We start from the raw sequence: 22,726 nt of genomic DNA on the forward strand, positions 1-22,726 counted from the left end.
GTTGATGGCGCTATGGTCACGCGGGCGAAACGGGTAACAATTATATATTTACTAGTTGTGCCCGCGACTTCGTCCGCGTGGAATAGTTATTTTGGGCATCATTGAAGCCCTCAAGGGTGAATAATTTTCCCCGTTTTTCACATTTTCTATTATTTCTTCGCTCCTAATAGTTGCAGCGTGATATTATATAAGCTTCCTCTATAAATGGTCTATTCAAAACATAAGGAAATGTTTAATTTGAACCAGTAGTTCCTGAGATTAGCGCGTTCAAACAAACAAACTCTTCAGCTTTATAATATAAGTATAGATATATTTGCGTTGCTGACTGTACAATGTCGTTCAACTAAAGTTGGTCGCAGTTTTGAATAGGTCATGCCCGTTGTGGGTTTATGACGCCATAAACCATGTGATTGCATTTACAACCGGATCGTAGGAACTTACGAGATTTACATTGGACTAGAGGCCGCCCGCGACTTCGTCCGCATGGAAATCCTATCAATCCCGCGGGAACTCCGGGATAAAGTAGCCTATATGTTATTCAGGGTCTTCAGCTACCTACATACCAAATTTCATTGTAATCGGTTCAGTAGTTTTTGCGTGAAAGAGTAACAAACATCCATACTGACATACTAACAAACTTTCGTATTTATAATATTAGTAGGATTATTGACCTAAATTGGAGTGAATTTGGAGTAAGAAGTGGGTAATCACCATGAAAACCTTACAGCAATGCTAGTGCCGTGTGGTTCCCGCACCAATATAAAGAATAGGACCACTCCGTCCCTTTCTCACGGATGTCGTAAAATGCAACTAAGGGATAGGCTTGTAAACTTGGGATTCTTCTTTTAGGCGATGGGCTAGCAACCTGTCACTATTTGAATCTCAATTCTATCATTCAGCCTAACAGCTGAACGTAGCCTATCAGTCTTGCAAGACTGCTAACTCTGTCTACCCCTCAAGGGATAAAGACGTGGTTATATGAATGAATGAATGAGATTCAAATAGTGACAGGTTGCTAGCCCTCGTAATTTAATAAGCACAATTAAGTCTAGTCTAGTGATGTAAGACTAGATACAAATGTGTTGAAACCTTTTGTGTTAATACAATGGTTTGCGTGTGCGCAGAGTTCCTAGCTTCAATCCCAAACTAGTTCAATTCAATAGCCTTTGTTACAAAAAAATTGCCATTTTAAAAGTCGTCTGCAATTTATTTGAGGCAGACGCTGTCTGTTACAGTAAAATGTTTTGTTATTCTTGTTTGTAATGAATTACCCGAATGGTCTGAATGAACCGAATTCGTTCGAGTTATTTAATACTTCCATTTTACATACATTTATAGAATGAAGTCTATTTACCTTGTGGGGTTGACAGAACCAGCAGTTGGAATGATTGAAATTCAAATAGAGACAGGTTATTAACCCATCGTTATTATGGGTTAATGGGTTAAGTTCAGTCTCCTTGGGACTGTTGGCTCTGTCTACCGCTTATGTATATTTAGGGAGGTTACGTGGTTGAATCGATAAAATGCCCGATTTAAAAATGTTCTTTTCTGCCGTGTGGTTCCCGGCACCAGTACAAAAAAGAATAGGACCACTCCGTCTCTTTCCTATGGATGTCGTAAAAGGCGACTAAAGGATAGGCTTACAAACTTGGTATTCTTTTTTTAGGCGATGGGTTAGCAACCTGTCACTATTTGAATCTCAATTCTATCATAAAGCCAAATAGCTGAGCGTGGCCTATCAGTCTTTTCAAGACTGTTGGCTCTGTCTACCCCACAAGGGATATAGACGTGACCATATGTAAGTATGAATGTTAAAAATGTTTTGTAGGGAGTGAAGGTTCAAATCTACAGTTCAAGTACTAGGCCATGTACCAATGACAATTGTTTTGGTCAAAAAAGTTGCGTGAACCCGAATTCGTGAGTTTAGCATAAACAGTTAAACTTAACCCTCGACTTTGACTGACTAGCTAATCGTGCCAGTGTTTTGTCGATTCATTCAAGTCGTGATTAATGTTGTGAAACGTGATAGGTCTATGTCGCTTGCTGGTGACTGTTATCACGAGGTGAATTTAATTGTACTATGTTTGAGACGATGGCTTATTAAGTGAAAAGATTAAATAAATATTACGGCTCGTATGAAAATCGAAGCCAAGGTCATGATCTTTTGCAAGAGCTTGATTTTTTTTTCCTCTCTCACATAAAATTACACAGTTAAAAAATAAAGAAAGTTACAAAATAATGATCTATGTGAGAGACTGGTGTCTGTACTAGGAAAACCTGTATGACAGATTACCAGCCTCTCCTACTCTGAACCAAGTGTATACAATGCAGGTAAACCTTACACTAGCTTGTTTTTAGAGTTAAGAGGACTGTGGCGACATCTCTACTCCTCAAGTCATCAGCTAATAACAGCTAGTATGCTAAATCGCGCTATCAACATTTCCATGGACTGGAGCATATACAACATCCGACTTAACATTAGATTCCCAAGGCAATACACCGAGCCTGGCAGAAGATCTTCCCTTTAGTGGCGGTCGAGCCCGAAGACTTTAGATGAACGTATCTTGATCAAATTAAGGACGTCCTGGTAAAGGGTCAAGAGTACCCGAAACCGCCGAGCTTGCATGAAGTAAGTTATGAATGTGGATGAAGCGAAGGAAGTATGCAGAGATCGTGGCAAGTGGAAAGATGTAGTCTCTGCCTACCCCTCCGGGAAAGAAGCGTGATTTTAAGTTATATGTTACTGAATCTATGATAAACGATGTGTATACCAGTAATTGGTGTTTTCATAAGAACAATATGTCCCTGTCATTAAATGTACATAGTATGTAAACACTGTTGTTGTACCAATTAACTAAATAAATAAACCGAATATTGGATATTTTAAATGATTAACTCTTCTCCAACTTATTTTTTTATTACTGTTGGCACTGTCCACGCCAAAATGGATAAAGATGTGATAATGTTTATGTATGTTATTTTAATAAGTGCTGTGTGCCCGGCAATTTATATAAGGGCAACTTCATTTCTTCCCCATTTATATCGTAAAAGGCGAGCAAATAAGAGAAAAACTAAAAAGGATTAAAAAAATATCAGACGCGTCATATGAATGTATGTATGGGTGTAATTTAATCTAATTTAAAACCAACAAGCAATGTCAATTGTTCGTATGAAACTTTTTGAAATAATCACATGACACAAGTTCAATAACAAGTTTTAACCAAAGTAACAGAGGGAATGACTCTCCCACGCCGAATCTACTGAAATGAATGACCGAGTGAAATCGCCGTTAGGCACATTGTATAAGTAGAACATACAAAAATAATTGAGTTTTTAACTCGTCGGCAAGTAATGCAGTTATGTAAAATCTGAATTAGAATGTCTATCCGGAATTTGGGTACTAATGACATGGTTTAACATACTTACACATAATCACGTCTATATCCCTTGCGGGGTAGACAGAGCCAACTTGAAAATACTGATAGGTCTCATTCGGCTGTTTGGCTTAATGATATAATTGTGATTCAAATAGTGAGAGGTTGCCAGCCCATCGCCTGTTCAAATCCCAAGTTTGTAAGCCTATCTCTTGGTCGCCTTTTAAGACATCCATGGGAAAGATATGGGGTGGTTCTGTTCTTTTTTCTATTGCCGGGAACCACACGGCACACACATGGTTTATCCTAATTGAAATCTAAGTTTGGGGTTAGCTCAATGTATGTAATTTATTCGTGTAATTAGACCTTCGTTAGGCAGACGTTACCATATATTCTCTCATGCAAAATTTGCGAATTGCTGCTTGGAAGAGATTGCATAATAAGAGAAGGCGTTTTGCGTATAAACTAATTTCAGTGATCATACTCACATAATAATATCACGCCTCTTATTTGGAGAGATAGGCTAAGACTTGTTTCCTTTCCCGTTACTACGATTCCTGCATACTTTTTTCGCTTCATTCACATTCATCAATCTTTCCATGCAAGCGTTCTATGAACGTTCACCAACACGTTGCTGATTTGATACATACATACATATTATCACGTCTATATCCCTTGCGGGGTAGACAGAGCCAACAATCTTGAAAATACTGATAGGCCACGTTCAGCTGTTTGGCTTAATGATAGAATTGAGAGTCAAATAGTGACAGGTTGCTAGCCCATCGCCTAAAAGAAGAATCCCAAGTTTATAATCCTATCCCATAGTTGCCGTTTCCATTACACTGCGTCAGCGTTTTGTAATCCGTCATGTAATTTAGAAAATAATTCAAACAATTGTTTGATCCAGGTTAGTGGATGCAAGCCAAGGTCAATATGGTGCCATTAATGTATAATTGCATTTTCCTATCGACAGGAAATTGCTGCATTGTAAACCGGATTCAAATGTTTATGAATTTATACGCCCCATTTGATATATGAAACGGGTCAGAGATAAATCAGTAATAATGTTTTGTTTGAAAAATCAAATCTCAAATCAAGCCATTAACAAACTTCATAGGACACTCGTCCTATAACTAGTACATTCATCACCTCTTCGCGTGGCTTCGCTGAGCTCATCTACGGTTCTGGCAGAATCATCAGCACCGCGGTGTCTACGCCTACGACATTATGCTGCGTCAGGATCTTATCATTGTCCATCATTGTTCGTGGCACATATATGCACATTGCACATTCGCATTGTGTATTACTGTTAATTATGTAGGTATGTTTACATACAACAAATAATAATAATAATAAAGGCGTCGGGACGTGACGACCCCATCGCCCCCTGGGTCACCTTCCCAGTGCAGTCAGTCTCCGCAGGGCAGCTTGTGGCGAGCTGTTGGGGAGTAGCGACCCCACGGACCTGAGTGCTCCCAGGGGAGGCCCCTGTTCCTCGCCTCCGATCTTCCTTCGCCAAGGTCGGAGTGGAAACCGATGAGGGACAGGACCCCTACCTCTGGCTTGCCTTAACCGGCCGGTCAGAGTGGAGTCGCGAGAGCTATACGCTCGAAGGATGGAAGTGTAAAATGTCATAACGCCGGGGGTGCCTGACTGGATCACCACGATTTCACGCCCCGCAGTCTCACCTCTCGACATCCTTAGCCACCCACGCCGATGTTGCCCCTTTGTTGCCAATCATGGTGACTGATTTGAGGGGCCCATTTAGTGAGTGGCGAGTCACCACCTGCCACATAATAATCACGTATTCATGATTATGGCAGGTGTCCGAACTTCTCCAGCAATAGCCCAGTTTAAATCCATCCAAACGTCAACTCCATAACCCATCATCCTTTTCCTTATTTTGTAATAGCTCCACCTCCTGCCGAGACCTGTTCATGGACATATCGTCTATTGGTATGGCCGGGAACGGGTTTTGGCAGGAGAACAACATAACATCAACTTCTCCAAAGGGCCTCTACGTGTTGGATTTATATCCCCACGCAAGCCTCTCAAAAATCCGGGGTGTATAGACCCGTGAAATCCAAGAGGAGAAACATAATAAATCTTTATTTCATGCGGCATATTGGCACATACAATTTGTTAGTAAACAGTGAAGCTTAAGAATCTAATGTTAGTACATACAATTACACGTAACTAATTAATTGGGCTACTAACTAAACAAATGTTTTGTGATAGTGAATTAAGCTTTTCAAATCTATCTAATTGTATCACTAAGCCGAACTACTGAACGTGGCCTATCAGTCTTTTCAAGACTATTGCCTCTGTCTACTCCGCAAGGGATATAGACGTTATTATATGTATGTATGTATATTCCAAGAAAGAGATATTTCGATGGATATAGTGAAAGTAAACCGCCGAGCTTGCATGAAGAGAGTTATGAATGTGGATGAAGCGAAGGAAGTATGCAGAGATCGTGGCAAGTGGAAAGAGGTAGTCTCTGCCTACCCCTCCGGGAAAGAGGCGTGATTTTATGTATTTATGTATGTATGTATAGTAAAAGTAAAAGGTATGTTGTCACTGTACCTAACAAAAAATTAATGACTAGACCAGACTCAACATACATACATATATTAATTGCCTCGGCTTCCGCTAATCGACCCTGTGACCTAACATAAGCCGTAATTATCTAATTAAAAATGAACGTCATTTCATCTTAGATGTTACAAATCAACAGACATGTACGTAAATGATTTATGTAATAAATAATTCACTTTATGAAAGAAATCAATAGAGTTGTATGTTTTTAATTTATACTTATAATTAGTTTTTACACGCAAATTTAGATGATTTTTGGGCGCCACCTTCAACATAAATTTCGAAATGTAAAAAAACCAACGACGACATCTCTACATTACAACACAATATATATATATATATATATACATATACATATATATATATATTGTGTTGAAATAAAAATGTGTGTATAAAGACGTGATTGTGATTGAGACAGAGCCTTCGTCTTAAATTTCAGAGGTAACTCTTGTCTGTGGAGTTAAATGGAGCATCCTCCATACATTTCAAGAGTAAATCGTGGGTCTAGTACAATAACTTTTGTTAAGAGAATGGAATTATCTTTAAATTCAATGGATATTATCTTTTTTGAAGTAGATAAAATAGATTATAGATTCTTCTAAATGTAAAAAACACTTTTCTGAAAATTGCATCAAAATCAATTCAGCAAAAAGCGAGATAATCGCAGCCAAACATACATACATATTATACAAATACATACAAACCACCTTTTTTCGTAGGCGGTTAAAAAGTAATTTAATCTATCAATTTAATGGTCGAGTGGAACTTAACTAGCCTTTTAATTTGTACTCGTGACTTGTACGGTAGAACTCCGAACATTAACTCAGGAGTTTATTAAAAATACACAGGAGTTAATTTTAACGTGTATGTGATAACTAGCGGCCCGCCCTGGCTTCGCACGGGTGGACATATTTTTGTGTTTTATATTTTGAAATAAATTTATTTCAAAACAAATTTATGCCTATGTCACTTTTGAAGGTCTATTTTATATCTGTGCCAAATTTTATCAAAATCGGACCAGTAGTTTTTGAGTTTATTCCACACAAACATACAAAAATACAAATCTTTCCTCTTTATTATTAGTGTGGATTAAAAAGGTTTTTTTCGATGAAATTGTTTGAGTCGATTAAATTAAAAAAAAACACAATCATTAGCTATAAAATTCTCAAGGTTTATATTTCCAATTAATTAATAAATAATATTATTTAGATAAACTCCATGTAATAATACCGTTTATTATATTTATTTACTGAAAGTGTGACATTTCATAAGGACTTTCACTGTTTAGACTCATAAACGCCTTTCTAGCTCTCGGGTCACTCGCAAATTGGTGTAAATTGATTTTTTTTTTCACGAGAATAATCCATAACATTTTTACTTATTTACATACATACATACATACATATGATCACGTCTTTATCCCTTACGGGGTAGACAGAGCCAACAGTCTTGAAAAGACTGATAGGCCACGTTCAGCTGTTTGGCTTAATGATAGAACTGAGATTCAAATAGTGACGGGTTGCTAGCCCATCGCCTAAAAGAAGAATCCCAAGTTTATAAGCCTATCCCTTAGTCGCCTTTTACGACATCCATGGGAACGAGATGGAGTGGTCCTATTCTTTTTTTTTTTATTGGTGCCGGGAACCACACGGCTTATTTAAACCGCACAATTATAGTTATAAAGGTATTTTTTCTAACGATATTCTCTAACACTACGTAAATAAGCACATAATCCTATCTAATATTATAAATGCGAAAGTTTGTGAGTATTGATGTTTATTACTCTTTCACGCAAAAACTACTGAACCGATTACGATGAAATTTGGTATGTAGGTAGCTGATGACCCAAAATAACATATCGGCTACTTTTTATCCCGGACGAAGTTGCGGGCGGCCTCTAGTCTATTATAAAGTGTAAGCTTCGTGGCTGCATTTTCATACAACTGAGCGTGGCCTTTCGATCTTTTCGAGACTGTTGGCTCTGTCTACCCCGTGAGGGATATAGACGTGACTATATGTATGTATGTTAGTGTAAGCTTCCATACAGGTCTGGTACCGTAGCTGATTTTACGCCATTTTTCTTCATTTATATGGAATGGAACGTATGTTCGGTTGCAACTCGTATATTGATATTTTTAATACCTGTAACAAACAAAAAAATAATTTATGTCAGTTATTTTATTCGTCATGATAAAAAGTATACAATGCGAAATTTTATTTATAAAGTAGTCTTACTTAGACGATATTAGTACTTAGGAATCTAGATTTTTGTTTGTAGTTTTATATTAACTATGTATTTAACTATGGATTTTGACTTGTTTCCTTTGGCTCTATACGGCCAAAAGAAAAATAAATGTGTAGTAAAGTTATTTTTCGTTTTAAATTGATGTCATTATGTTGTTTGCCCAATAAGAATGCGGTGGTCAAAAACAAAATTCATTCATTGAATAAACAAACATCCATTAATTAATCTTAGTTTCATCAGTTCTATAATGTGTGTAATTTATTAAGCAGTTACAAGTTTAATGCCTGCTACAACTAACAGTTTGTAAAGAAGGTGATAAAAACATCATGTGTGTGATTAAAACATTAAGTTATGAAAGTCCGGTGATGCAACCGAGACGCCGGCGCCTGCGCAGCCGCTGTGAAAGGAATATGGACTAATTTTTCGAATTCCGCGGATGATTCTCCAATCCGTATATATAGAATACTTTCACGCTTGTTAGCGATCTTGCATATTGGTACTTAATATAAAGGTTTGTTTAATTGTGTCTGCCGTGTGGTTCCCGGCACCAATAGAAAAAAGAATAGGACCTTTCCATCTTTTCCAATGGATGCCGTGAAAGGCAACTAAGGGATATGCTTATAAACTTGGGATTCTTTTAAACCTGTCACTATTTGAATCTCAATTCCATCTTTAAGCCATACCTACATCTAAACGTGGCATTTCAGTCTTTTAGATTGTCGCCTATGTCTACCGCGTAAGGGATATAGACGTGATTATATGTATGTGTGTATGTGTGTGTGTGTGTGTGTGTGTGTGATGGAATTTCCTTCTGGACTTTATCATATTGTCAACATACTCTGGTCAACCTGTCATCAACAACATAGCTTTGTCAACATACATATTACGAGTAGGTATTATCAAGTGACAGACAATTTGTTTATCTTTTCGCAGAGCTAGACATGTGATTACTTCGTAAACGCCTTCAAAAAAAACGTTCTCAAGTTTGACATGTATGTATGTATGTTTGTCCGTTATTATCTCGCGTTAAACTGAACCGATTTTTATGCGGTTTTCATGAAAACATTTGTTACATTTAGGAGAATGTTTTGGTAATTTAACCGATTTTAAAAAAAGGAGTATATCGATGGGAGGCGGTTGTAATTTTTTGAAAGATTTTGTGGTAACTTTAGATAACGTTAGATAGCATAATGTCCGAGAAGAAAATAAAAAAAATTTAAGACGGATTATCAACGAACAAAATGTTTTGGCAGAAAAAAAAACTAGTCTCAGGACAGTCTACGCAAAAAATTACAAACGCCACAGAGCAAGGACGATAACCCAGTTTTACGGTCGTTCAGTGCTCTGTCCGAATAACATAACGGAACAGTAGCCTAATGGTCAGACTCATAGCAATGAAGGCTGGGTTCACTTTCTATAGAGGCGCATTCTTTTATTACGCAATATATAACGTTAAGTGAAGCGGGTTTTTATAACGTGTCAATTCAGTAGATTAATCTTGTATGTATGTTGATGGCCACTGTAGATATTTAAGTGTAAGTGTAAGCCTTAATTTATTTAAGCCTTTAAGGCTGTTATGTGTTACTTAATTGAGCCATTTTGCGCGCGTTACTTTCATTTGTAAGTTACATTGCCTTAATTAATTTTGATGAATTTTACAACCGACGTCAAACAGTTTTTATGTTCATTAGTGAATGACTTAAAAGTTTAAAATTCTTGTTAGTGAATTTATTTACTTATGTAGTTAATAAGGAGTGCCTGTCAGAATTTTTTTAAAGGTAATAAAAAGCCTTTATACTAGTACACTTTGTTGATATACGTGTAATCAGGTCTTTATCCCTTGCGGGGTAGGCAGAGCTTGCAAGCTAGCAGTCTTGAAAAGACTGAAACGCCGCGTTCAGATTTATGGTGGAATTGAGATTCAAATAGTGGCAGCTTGCTAGCCAATTGCCTAAAAAAAAGAATCCTTATTAAATTAACCCTACCTTTGATTGACTTTGACATTCTTCACGGGAAAATAATAGCTTGTTTCAGATTCATTTTATCGCGCGAATCACGACTTTATACAGAACCTTTCCTCTTTATGTAGTAGGTATCAAGACACGAAACATTTGAGGGTTTTTTTGTGTAACAGAAATTTCAGCTGAATTAAGTTTTTTACAATAATGCAATAACACCTAGTTCTTTGTTTAATCGCAATGTCAAATTGAGATAAAACCTAGAATGTTTCTAAAGAATTGGGTTAATAGAGTGCGCATTTGGACGAAATATCAAATGAAATGAACGGCCCGAGTATGTGCCGTGATAAAATAGGGGACGTTAAGAATCTATCAATCTATTTATTTATTAATACAGTATTCTGTATAACCTGTTTTCTATTTGTCTTTTCAATTTTGTGTAAATTCTTTTATATTAACTTTCTCTAGTGACATTTTCAGTTCATACCACGCAAGTCCCAACCTATTAATTATCCATATAATCTTAATAATATTGATATACGTAGAGTATCTGTGGTTAAAGATCTTGGTGTGTTCTTTGACAATGACTTGTCTTTTAATTCTCATATCAATGTTATTACAACAAAAGCCTACAAAATGTTGGGTTTTGTTTTGCGTATCAGTAGGGAATTTAATTATAGTTCAACGAGATTGCTTTTATATAATGCCTTTGTACGACCTATATTGGAGTATGCGTCTATTGTTTGGAACCCACAGTACAGCATATACATTGAATCCATAGAAAAAATTCAAGAGAAATTTGTGAAACATCTAAAATTTTTTGAAACCCGCTCTCATGATAAAATTACAGACACCTTGCCGTCGCTGACTAGTCGCCGCACGGAAAGAGAACAAATTTTTATTTTTAAAATTTTACGGAGTTACATTGACTCTCCACATTTGGTAAGCAATATTTATTTCAAATGCCGTCGCCCAAATTCTAGAATTAAATTACTTTTCCATGTTCCATATGCTAAAACGAATTACATTCGGAATACATTCTTGTACCGCGCTTGTCATAGTTATAATAACAATTACAATGACCTTGATTTGTTCAACTTATCCATAATGTCATATAAAAGAAGTTTAAAAACACAAAATTGCTGAGATTAATCAATGGCTTTTTGGTTAATTTTTCACGAAATTAATAATAAATATGTTTATGTTTAACACACTTAGGTTCTATAATAATTTCTATATATTAATTTCTTTGTCTTTTCGATACTATGTATTAGTAAACAGAGGAAACTTTATTGGTTTATGTACTATAGTATAAGATAATATTAATAGGCAACCATGTAACTGTTTGTTTCCCTAATAAAGATAAAATAAAGAAAATAAAATAAAATACCTACGTATAAATTTAATTATGTTTAAGTTGCGTTGTTATTTAAACTTGCTTTGTAACTGTCAAACAGTTACTTCAAATATGTAACTGTTATTATTTTTCCTTAATGAATAAATTAAAAATTAAAACTAAGGTGCTTGCATAAAGAGAGTTATGAATGTAGATGAAAGAAGTATACAGGAATCGTGGCAAGTGGAGACATCTAGTCGCTGGCAACCTCTCTACGAAGGAGACATAATTTTGTATGCATTAAGATGGTTGACATTTAAAAAAAAACGAGTTTCAAAACTAACAGAGATTGATTAATTTTTTTTACGTTTAAATGTTTTCTTCACCTTGTCTATCTGCTCGACTGTTGTCGTCGATGGTTAGAAATTTATGGTAAAATTAGGCAATTTTTTTTTATTAAAAAATAATTCCATTCATAAAGAAATAACAGAACCCTCATAGCGTGAGTATTTATACCACAAAAACATTTTTTTTAAGCATGGAAATTGCATCTTCCTCAAACTTGAATGCGCACTCTATTAGTACCTTATAATACTTCTATGGTCTGAACAATAAGATTCACGTTTTTGCGATTCATGCTCTGGCCCCTTTCTCATGCCTTTGCGACATTTCTCCAAGGTCTAGAGAAGGCATGTAAGATATTTTGTCAACTTTTATTTAGTAACATATTAAAACTGTTTGTATTAACATATTTTTGCATTAAATATTAATTACACAACTTGTTTTTACCGTGAGGGAAAATTTCGTGAGGAAACTTGTACATTTAAGCAACTAATATCCTCTTTTACGACATCCATGGGAAAGAGATGGAGTGGTTCTATTCTTTTTTCATTGGTGCCGAGAACCACACGGAATTCACCAAACTTGGGATTCTTTTTTAGGCGATGGGCTAGCAACCTGTCGCTATTTGAATCTCAATTCTATCATTTAGGCTAATAGCTGAACGTGGCCTTTCAGTCTTTTTGAGACTGTTGGATTTGTCTACCCCGCAATGGATGGATATAGACATGATTGTGTGAATGTATTTAAGTGATGGATATTTTGACTTTTTGACACAGCTAGTTAAGTATAGAGCGAAGCAACTTATGCTCGTAGAAATTTGAAATTTGTAGTATGTATGTTCCTTGTCTAGCGGCGAGATTTTCCGTTTAACGCAGACAGAGCCGCGGGCACATGCCAGTCTGTTATGAAATCACTGAAAGCGAAACAATATGACTTTCTAGACATAATTACATGCCCTGTTAATAAGCATTCAATTGATTTAGTTTCACTAACGCAGTCTATGGGGAAAGTGTGGAAAAACAAAACTTCACAGGCGGCATTACCCCACGCTGTGAATTATATCGATTTTCCCATAGATTCCGTTGATTAACTCAGATTAACCTTGTTTATAACGGTTCAGTACGCGCAGTTGGTACCGGTCACGAGTTCCAATTTTCAAATTTAAGTTTATTCGTAAAATGGTAAGAAAAAAAACCGTTTCGTTATCAATCAATAAAAAATTTATAATTTCTTAAAAGATTTTTCGATTCACGCGGTCTAAGGTATATATCACTGAATTGAAATTCAAATACGAGTAGTGACAGGTTGCTAGCACATCGCTTACAAGAAGAATCGTCATCATTTTCATTTTATAACTTAATTTTCTTTGGCAGTAAAGCATTTTTTTTTTATTTTCCAAATGAAGTCAGTCGTTTTTGCCAGTGATATAAATAACTTCATTAGTTTTATTTGTTGCATGATGATAAGGAAATTCGGCTTAATAACATAATGAATATTTTGTGTTATACCATGTTAATTTATGTTAATAACTGTCAAATTTAGCATCGTAATTAATTTAGCTGAATGTTACTTCAAAATGCTTTAAATTATGCGTGTTATTTTGGCTACTGGTGGAAAGCCTCATCTTATTTGTATCAAAAACCTTGATTAGAGGGGTAAAGAGTGACGTGATTCGTACGTATGTATCCTACTCATATTATCAATACGAAAGTTTGTAAGTATGTCAGTATGGATGTTTGTTACTCTTTCACGCACAAACAACTTAACCGATTACGATGAAATTTATTATATAGGTAGCTGAAGACCCAGAATAACATATAGGGTACTTTTTATCCCGGAGTTCCCGCGGGATTGATTGTTAAGTTATGATAGGGTTTCCACGCGGACAAAGTCGCGGGTGGTCTCTAATATGTATATAAATCTTTTACTTACTGTCGGAATTATTTTTTACGAGAATAAATGTTAAATGAAAAAAATAAAAAGCAACCAACTCGCGCTTGACCGGTAATTCTTCATTCCCCAACTATCATTAGACCCGTGTTAATGATTAACTAGGAAATGATACTAACAATACTTACAACAGTTTATTAGAAACGGCTCATTGTCTAGCATCACATAAAACAATGCTCCGGTTAGTAGAGCGGCTCCAATGAAAAGCCAATCTTATGCAACCTGAACATCAGACCTTGGGGCTCGTGCAGTGTGCCGCCGACTTCGCACTACCCCGGTCGCACCGACTCGGACTGGAGATGGGCAAATGTCCGGGCATTTAAGGCATACATACATACATATACATGATCACGTCTTTATCCCTTACGGGGTAGACAGAGCCAACAGTCTTGAAAAAACTGATAGGCCACGTTCAGCTGTTTGGCTGAATGATAGAATTGAGATTCCCAATAGATGACCATTCGAGTATATTCGTTTCCTTTGGGCATTTATCTGGGCATTTATTGGGAATTTTCCCAATTTGCCTTAAATGCCCGGGCATTTGCCCATCTGTAACTCGGACCGACTATGAGCAACCAAAAACCTAAAGCTTTTTGGGAGAATTTCGAATAGCAATTAAAAAGATGGCCGTCAAGTTTGTACAAAAGTAATTTGAGTTAAACTGAGATTTAGGGCAGAAAGGCAATAACTACGAGCGTTACTGGTCGTACAACCTAGTCGTTATAGTCGCGGACACGTTACACTGGGCCGTTGAATTATAAGTTTACGTAAAACTACAGTCGGTCCGATTAGAGCGACCGAGGTCGGCGGAGTCGCCGGCACGCTGCACGAACCCTAAGTCAGACCACAGATGAACAAATTACAATAGGATTCGCTTCATAGACTGCTGATTTGTTTGTTATTGCTAAAGTAAATTAGGTTTCCGTTGGATAAAGCGGTTTTGTAACCATTAATAGCTTTTATCTAGTCGCTCGAATTAATTAATATGCTAAATTAAGCACGGAGCTTCTATTTTTGGAATACATCTAGACGGCCTCTGTGGTGCAGGGGTAGTGCGTTTATCTGTGACACCGAGGTCCCGGGTTCGAATCCCGGCCAGGGCATGATGAGAAACGAACTTTCTCTAATTTTCCTGGTTCTTGGATGTTTATCTATATAAATATTAATTATAAAATATAGTATTGTTGAATTACAATCTCGTAACACGAGTCTCGAACTTACTTATTGGCTAACTCAATACGTGTAATCTGTCCATAAAAAAACGTAACACAAAAGAATAATCCCAGTGTCAGTCTCTTTGTGAGTGTTTTTCATTGCAGAAACGCAGATTATTATAAGTTTAATATATTTTACAGTAACCACATATGTTATCGTAACATAAACGACGTCACATCTTATTGAAAGTGACAGTGCTTATTTCAACTTCAGTTTCATAGTAGCTACGCATGACGCGAACGAATAATAATTATACTTGCAAAAACCAGTGAATTTGAATCTTTGCCAACTTGAGTCTCAGAAAAATGTTACGCAAATGTGTGTGGTATTTAGAACAAATGTTTTCTTGCTAATAATTTGCAGCATCATGTGCAAATATGTATTTACCTACATGTTTATTAACAGATTCATATAGTAAAGTTGAGTTAGTGTTTTGTGCATATAATAAGATTTCATTTTCGTGGATGTTGTAAAAAGCGATAGATAAAGTAATAAGAAAAGTCATTATTTGAATCTCAATTCTATCTTTAAGCCAAACAGCTGATCGTGGACTATCAGCCTTTTCAAGACTGTGCTCTGTCTACCCCGCAAGGATATAGACGTGTATATATATGTATGTATGTATGTAAAAGTCATTGTAAAAGCTATCGGATTACTTGTCTGACACTAGGTGAAAAAACAGCTAACAAATTTTGTATTTTCTTTCTTACCATACTCGTACTATAATTGGAGGTTAAACAATGGCTGATTTAGCAATGTCTTCTGACTCAGTCGTGGATACATATAATCTACATACATATAATCACGTCTATGTCCCTTGCGGGGTAGAGGAGCCAACAGTCTTGAAACGACTGATAGGCCACGCTCAGCTAAATAGCGGCTTAATGATAGAATTGAGATTCAAATAGTGACAGGTTGCTAGCCCATCGCCCTACAAAAAGAATTCCAAGTTTATAAGCCTATCCCTGAGTCGCTTTTTCCGACATACATGGGAAGGAGATGGAGTACATTTTAATGTGCCGGATATCACATGGGTCATCATTTTAGAATTAATTAGAATAGTTTGCAGCGATTGTTACAGTAGATAAATTTCTTAACTGATTGACTGACTACAACGCACAGCGTAATTGCCGGGTTTAGAAATTTTTAATTTGACAATGTAGGATGTAAGTTCTGTGTTTAGTCTATGGGTGCATTAAGAGGGGATGTTCAATAAATTCTCTCTCTTGAAACGTTCTTCTTGTTGCCTGGAAGAGATTGCATAATGTGATAATGATCGCCTTTATTTATTTATTTATTTATTTATGTACATAAAATTATATACAGCAGCATTTAATACAATAATTCTAGTACAAAGGTACTACTTATTTCAAAAGAAATCTCTTCCAGTAGACCCATGAGAGGAGAGATGAATTTTGGAGCGGTATGGCGTGTGCATAAATAACATTTAACTAAAGATACATGCTAATACTTACATAATTAAACATGGAACAATTAAATAGATGCCTTTGGTATGACAGGATAAATTTATTGTTATAATTTTATGTGTAATAAAATGTATTTTATCTATCCAGCCGTGAATTAAGAGGGGATATTTTTTTTTAAATTCCTGCAGGAAAGAAAAATTATAAGGAGTTTTCGTTATAGGAGGAGCCGTAAGCGTACACCAGTTCCACGTTTTGAATAGAATAGAATAGATTTATTTTTAAAATTGGATACAAGGTATCACTTATTGACGTCACATCACTTAAATCTAATTATAACTACTACCGCTTCCAAAGCGCATATGTAGAAGAAGCGGCGGAACAAACTACACTGCAGCATTTTCACCGGATGTCAATTTACAAATACAGATATCTTAAATCTTAATCGTGGACGAACGCACATTATCTATAATGCATTAAAAACATGAATGAATGTAAAACTAATTAAGTACTTATTTCAAAACGAATTTTTCGTCAAATTTTATTGAAGTGGGAACCATGTTGCTATGAGGGAAATCGTATGTCCAAAATAAGACATGTTGTTTTTATTCGTGAGTTACGGTGACCCAGTGACAATGAAGATTAGGCCGCGCACGTACCGGATACAAAAGCCGTGTCGTGTGCGCATGTGAACGGGCACCCTAATTTAAAAAAAAAACGCTGAATAATTCGTGAGTACGTTACTCCAAGCGCAATGTTTTTGACGAATGGAAAGTTGGACATGATTTGAATAACAGAATTCGGAGGGATGTATGTGATAAAACTCTTTTGCATTTTAATTTTGGAACTGTAGCAAGCGGTCGTTGACCCCAATTAGCAAATTGGTGCAGAAGCATTGCGACTTTTTATTAAATTCATAGAAAGTTCCAGTGAATGGCGAAGTCAAGAGGACCCTAAAGATTGATGAATGTGGATGAAACAAAAGAAGCATGCAAAGATTTATTTCGTAACTAGTTGCTGTCAGCAACTTCGTTCACTGAAAATGTCAATACAAAAAAGTGACCCACCTGAAAACGCAAAAATTTTGTGGGATACCAATTTTTTATTTTCAGTTTTATTATTTTGGGCTTTTATTGCTCTTTTATATAGATCCTTGAAAACGATTTTTGGCAAAAATAGAATTATATTATATTTATAAACAGATTTGTATAAAACTTTATTGCAAATTGAGTTATGAATGTGGATGAAGCGAAGGAAGTATGCAGAGATCGTGGCAAGTGGTAAGAGGTAGTCTCTGCCTACCCCTCCGGGAAAGAGGCGTGATTTTATGTATGTATGTATGTTTATTGCAAATGTTTCAGGTCAAGAGTGCCCGAAACCGCCGAGCTTGTATGAAGAGAGTTATGAAGCGAAGGAACTACGAGTATGCAGAGATCGTGGCAAGTGGAAAGATATAGTCTCTGCCTACGGCTACGGCTAAAAACGCGTTCTTTTATGTATGTTTATTGCACAAATTAATTCAAAGTCTGCAAATTCGTGAGTAAAAGTTAACATTGTGCAAGATTTGGCCCAACTATCATTGTGTTCTCACTAAAATTACTGTTTCGAATCCAAAATGACTTTCTGATTCGTGAATCGAATTGTAGGCACACAGATGATCATGGATTGCATATTGATGCGACTGTTATTCGATTTTAAGGTAAAATCGTTTTTTTAAACGTGCATAGAATCGGTAATGTGACGAATGAAAGTGATTGTTATACAGCCTACAAAGTAACTATATCCGTGTGAAATAAGGATTTTATGAAAGGGAAGTAGTGCCGTGTAGTTCCCGGCACAAATATAAAAAAGAATAGGATCACTCCATCCATTATCTTTTTTAAGTCTAATTACTCACAGTATGTATGCACTTAAGGAAGGAAGGAAGGAAGGAAGTATGCAGAGATCGTGGCAAGTGGAAAGAGGTAGTCTCTGCCTACCCCTACGGGAAAGAGGCGTGATTTTATGTATGTATGTATGTATGCACTTAGGCATTTGTTTAAGCATTTGCTTCAATGTTATTATTAACTAGTGTGTATCATTGGCGTTCTCGAAAATTTTATTTTTTAAACTGTTTTTATTAGTGAAGATCTGTAATTGGCTCTTAAATGTATAATTGAAAATCTAATGATTGTAAAACTTGCCGTTGGTCATCCAAATATATAAAATAAAAATTAATAAAATATCTTTCCCGTGGATTTTGTAAAAGGCGACTAAAGGCAAAGGCTTTGTTTGCACAGGTTGCTAGCCTTAAAAAATCCCAAGTTATGAACTTAAAAGATAGAGCCAACAGTCTTGAAAAACCGAAAGGTTCAGCTGTTTGGCTTAATGATAGAATTGACATTCAAATAGTGATAGGTAGCTAGACTAAAAAGAATCCCATGTTTATAAGACTATCCCTTAGTCGCCTCACACGGAATTATTAAAGTTACTTGATATGCGGTTGACTGCATGTTAAACTTTTCGCCATCCCAACATTTACCCCCAGACCTTGTGCACCATAATTTTAGCCCCTCTTTTTTCCGACGTGGTTAAATAATCGCTGGCATTTAAGCATTAATTTAAACAGATTACACGAGATGAACTCTTATCTCGTGTTTTAACTACTGGTTACAAGTTTGAAGATAAGATTTTGATAAAAACTGATAACCTAAATAACGTTAAGATGAACTGCCGGTCATAAAACCAAAAAAAATGAGTGTACATTTTTTTTAAATAAAGATTTATTAGACAGCCATAATGATATTAATATTGGAAAATGAATGGTAGTCATTAAAAAAATATACTGAAAATAACTATTTTTGTTTTAAATAAAATTTGTTTAGCTAGGACAAATTAACAGATTGGGTTTAATCTATCATAGTGACGGTGCTTTTTTTACATACATACATATTATCACGTCTATATCCCTTGCGGGGTAGATAGAGCCTTGAGAAGACTGATAGGCCACGTTCAACTATTTGGCTTTAAGATAGAATAGAGATTTTCTCATCTTTGTTTACAAAATATATAATATATAATAGGAATTTTAATTATCTACGCCATTTTCTTTGTAGATAACATAACCCTCTTTTCTCAATCGGTTAAAAAGCCTATGAATGGAAGACTCCCTTACAAGTCTACCCTATGCCCAATATTGATCGGACCCGCGAACTCACGGCTGAACTCTGTAATTATATTTGACTCTTTCTTTTTTATAAGTCCGTCTTCTTCTACTTACAGTCAGGATGTCACGAGTTTAGGAAAGTCAACATCCAGTCACATCAATAGGGTCAAGTTATTTTGAAATTTAGAATTGTTCGTTTTTTTACAATGACATAATTGTCTTTGTATAATTTCAAAGAACACTTTCTGTAAGTCTTACAACGACTACTTAAAATATTTTTTCAAGAATTTAAACGTTAGATAGACTATAATATCATAGGTAGGTACTAAGTTGTCCATTTGTATGAGCTTTAGGTAATTGTAATAACTTTGTTTTATAGAAACAACAGAGTTTTAAATATGGAAAGGCACAGACGTGAAAATCCTTTGGGCTATTCATGGCACAAAAGCCTCATGAAAAAACATTTGAAATCAATTATATACTTTATAGAAATATTATGTCGTTTGTAGTAGTATATTACACAGAAATTAAAAATAAAACATACCAAGTTAATATTATATCAATATCTTAATTAAGTATACTCGTATTTAACCTATATATTTTATTTATTTATCACTATATAGTATAAAACAAAGTCGCTATTATAGTCTGTTTGTCTGTATGCTTAAATCTTTAAAATTACGCAACGGATTTTGATGCGGATTTTTGTAACAGGTAGAGTGATTCAAGAGGAAGGTTTTTATGTATAATAACATTTATAATTTTGCACCCGTGCGAAGCCGGGGCGGGTCGCTACTTTAGTATATAATCACGTCTTTATCCCTTGCCAGGTTGACAGCAGCAGCATCGAAAAACTGACATGCCACGTTCAGCTTTATGGCTTAGTGATGGAATTGAAATTCAAATAGTGACAGGTTGCTAGCCCATCGGCTACCAGAAGAATCCAAAGTTTATTAGGCATAATGTATGTGTATGTACATAATTATAGTCACGTCTATATCCCTTGTGGGGTAGACAGAGCCAACAGTCTTGAAAAGACTGATAGGCAACGCTCAGCTATTTGGCTTAATGATAGAATTGAGATTTAAATAGTGACAGGTTGCTAGCCCATCGCCTAAAAAAAGAATCCCAAGTTTGTAAGCCTATCCCTTAGTCGCCTTTACGACATCCATGGGAAAGAGTTGGAGAAGTCCTATTCTTTTTTGTCCTCGTGCCGGGAACCACACGGCACTTATTAGATATTCCCATATATATAAATTTATTTAAACTTTATGCACGTAAAATGCACATAAGCTGTTCTTAATGCCACAAGATATGTATGACCTAACGTCGTTCACTGTAAAATAAATACAAAATTACTTTTCAATTTGAAGATATCTTAAGTGCAAAATGCAATAAAGATGATGCAAAATGGAATTGAGAGCGTTAACCAAACCATGTATTACGGTGATGTAATGCAACTCTTGCACTACCTAGGTTCTTTACGAAACATTGGAAATTGATAGGACATCTCTTTACAAGGAAGTTTCGTAAACTAAGTTCTTTATTTTTTGGAAAGTATGCTATTTGTCTTTGAAGTTACAGTTTTTACATTCATTCATTCCTACAATCACGACTATACCCCTTGCGGGGTAGACAGCGAGCGAGGGCATATAGGGCACTTCAGCTGTATGGGTACTGTACATATAAGAATCCCAAGTTTATAAGCCTATCCCTTAGTCACCATTTTACGATAACCATGGAAAAGAGATGGAGTGGTCCTTTTCTTTTTTATATTGATGCCGGGAACCACACGGCACATCCTGTATAAAAGCTCAAAGGTTCTAAAGGAGGAAAAAAATGCGTGATTGTTTCTAGTTACAGTTAGGAAAAACTAGTTTAGGCACTATTATATCTATAATTAGCGATTCATAACTCAGGAGAAGATCGATATGAACATAATTAACGGACTAGATAATCTTTATTACTCGAAAGACCTATTAAGGGAAGTAGAAATTATCTTCATAAAGCTGTTTCTAAGTATAGTTTCCTGCAATTCTTGGGCTAGCTAATTAGCTAATAGTCGTGTCATGCACGAATATTTGTTACTTTTTTGTTTGACACTATAGGTCAAGGTTACAGCTGTTACCAACAATTTTTTTTTAAATAAGTTATTTTTTTTCTTATAATAACGTGAAAAAAATTAACTTAGAAAAACATTCAAGGCAAAACTTTCACCATTTTTATCAAACATCGATAGCAGTTTTTATAATTAAAACTCAATAAATGTGAAAATAAAATAAAAAAAATATTCATTGAAACATGTACTTTCACTGTTTTTATCAAATATCGACTGTTGTTTTTCACATAAAAACAATAAAATGTGTCATTTGAATGAGATAAAAATAGTTATCGCAATGCGTTGGCGGTGAATTCCTGCGCATTGCACCGGCTGCCATTGCACTAGATGCAGGGGTCGAGGACCTATCAGCTGACGAGGAACACCCTGGCATGTCTCCAAGATTACCTTAGATTGTGCTGAATCAGGCTGCATGAAGTAAAATATGAAGAATATCCATACTGCGCCCACAAGGAACAATATTTTCACGTTACGCCTCATTTTTCAATATTAATACACAGATGTCACTAGTTTCGTTATTTAAATATGGAATCACTGTCGTTTGTTTTGTTTTCTTTTTTTTTTTCGTCGTTTAAATTTGGAACGCGTGCGGCGCGCGGCCGCGCTTATTGCTGCGGCGTGCGGACTGAACCTAGTAATGACAGCACAGAGACCGGCAGAAAGGCAGTGGGCGCATGCGCTGCGCATGTAGACGGCAGTAGTGGCCGAATAAAAATAGAACGGTTGCTAGTGCATGTGCTCGCCTCTAGAATGCATTTGTTTTGTTTATCTGTTGTCTGTGGTCAGATTAAGGGGCAGTGTATTATGATTCCTTTATATACGCCAAGACTGTTATCTAACAAGCAGGGTATCAACCTTTATGGGTATAGTATGTACGCCAGACGTCTTATCGAAATAATTGATATGAACTTGATTGTTTTAATTGAAGTATTTGACTATATTGTAGAATCTAGGCACAGCTTAGCTACCTAGCTTCTCGGCGATCTTGGCGTTAGGTATCCTAATGCCAGGATAATGATT

The 22,726-nt window shown here is 35.9% G+C and overlaps 1 protein-coding gene across 1 annotated transcript in view; it reads right to left on the reverse strand.

Moving 5' to 3' along the window:
- LOC106132824 (polypeptide N-acetylgalactosaminyltransferase 2) overlaps positions 1-22,328 on the reverse strand; it is a 60,396-nt gene extending 38,068 nt beyond the window's left edge. The window contains exon 1 of the mRNA XM_013332362.2: positions 22,094-22,328. Within this exon, the coding sequence (XP_013187816.2) occupies positions 22,094-22,186 (93 nt within the window). The 5' untranslated portion in view covers positions 22,187-22,328. The remainder of the gene's footprint in view (positions 1-22,093) is intronic.
- Positions 22,329-22,726: the final 398 nt, after the last annotated feature.

The sequence above is a fragment of the Amyelois transitella genome, chromosome 14 (assembly GCF_032362555.1).
Source record: "Amyelois transitella isolate CPQ chromosome 14, ilAmyTran1.1, whole genome shotgun sequence".
NCBI lineage: Eukaryota > Metazoa > Arthropoda > Insecta > Lepidoptera > Pyralidae > Amyelois > Amyelois transitella.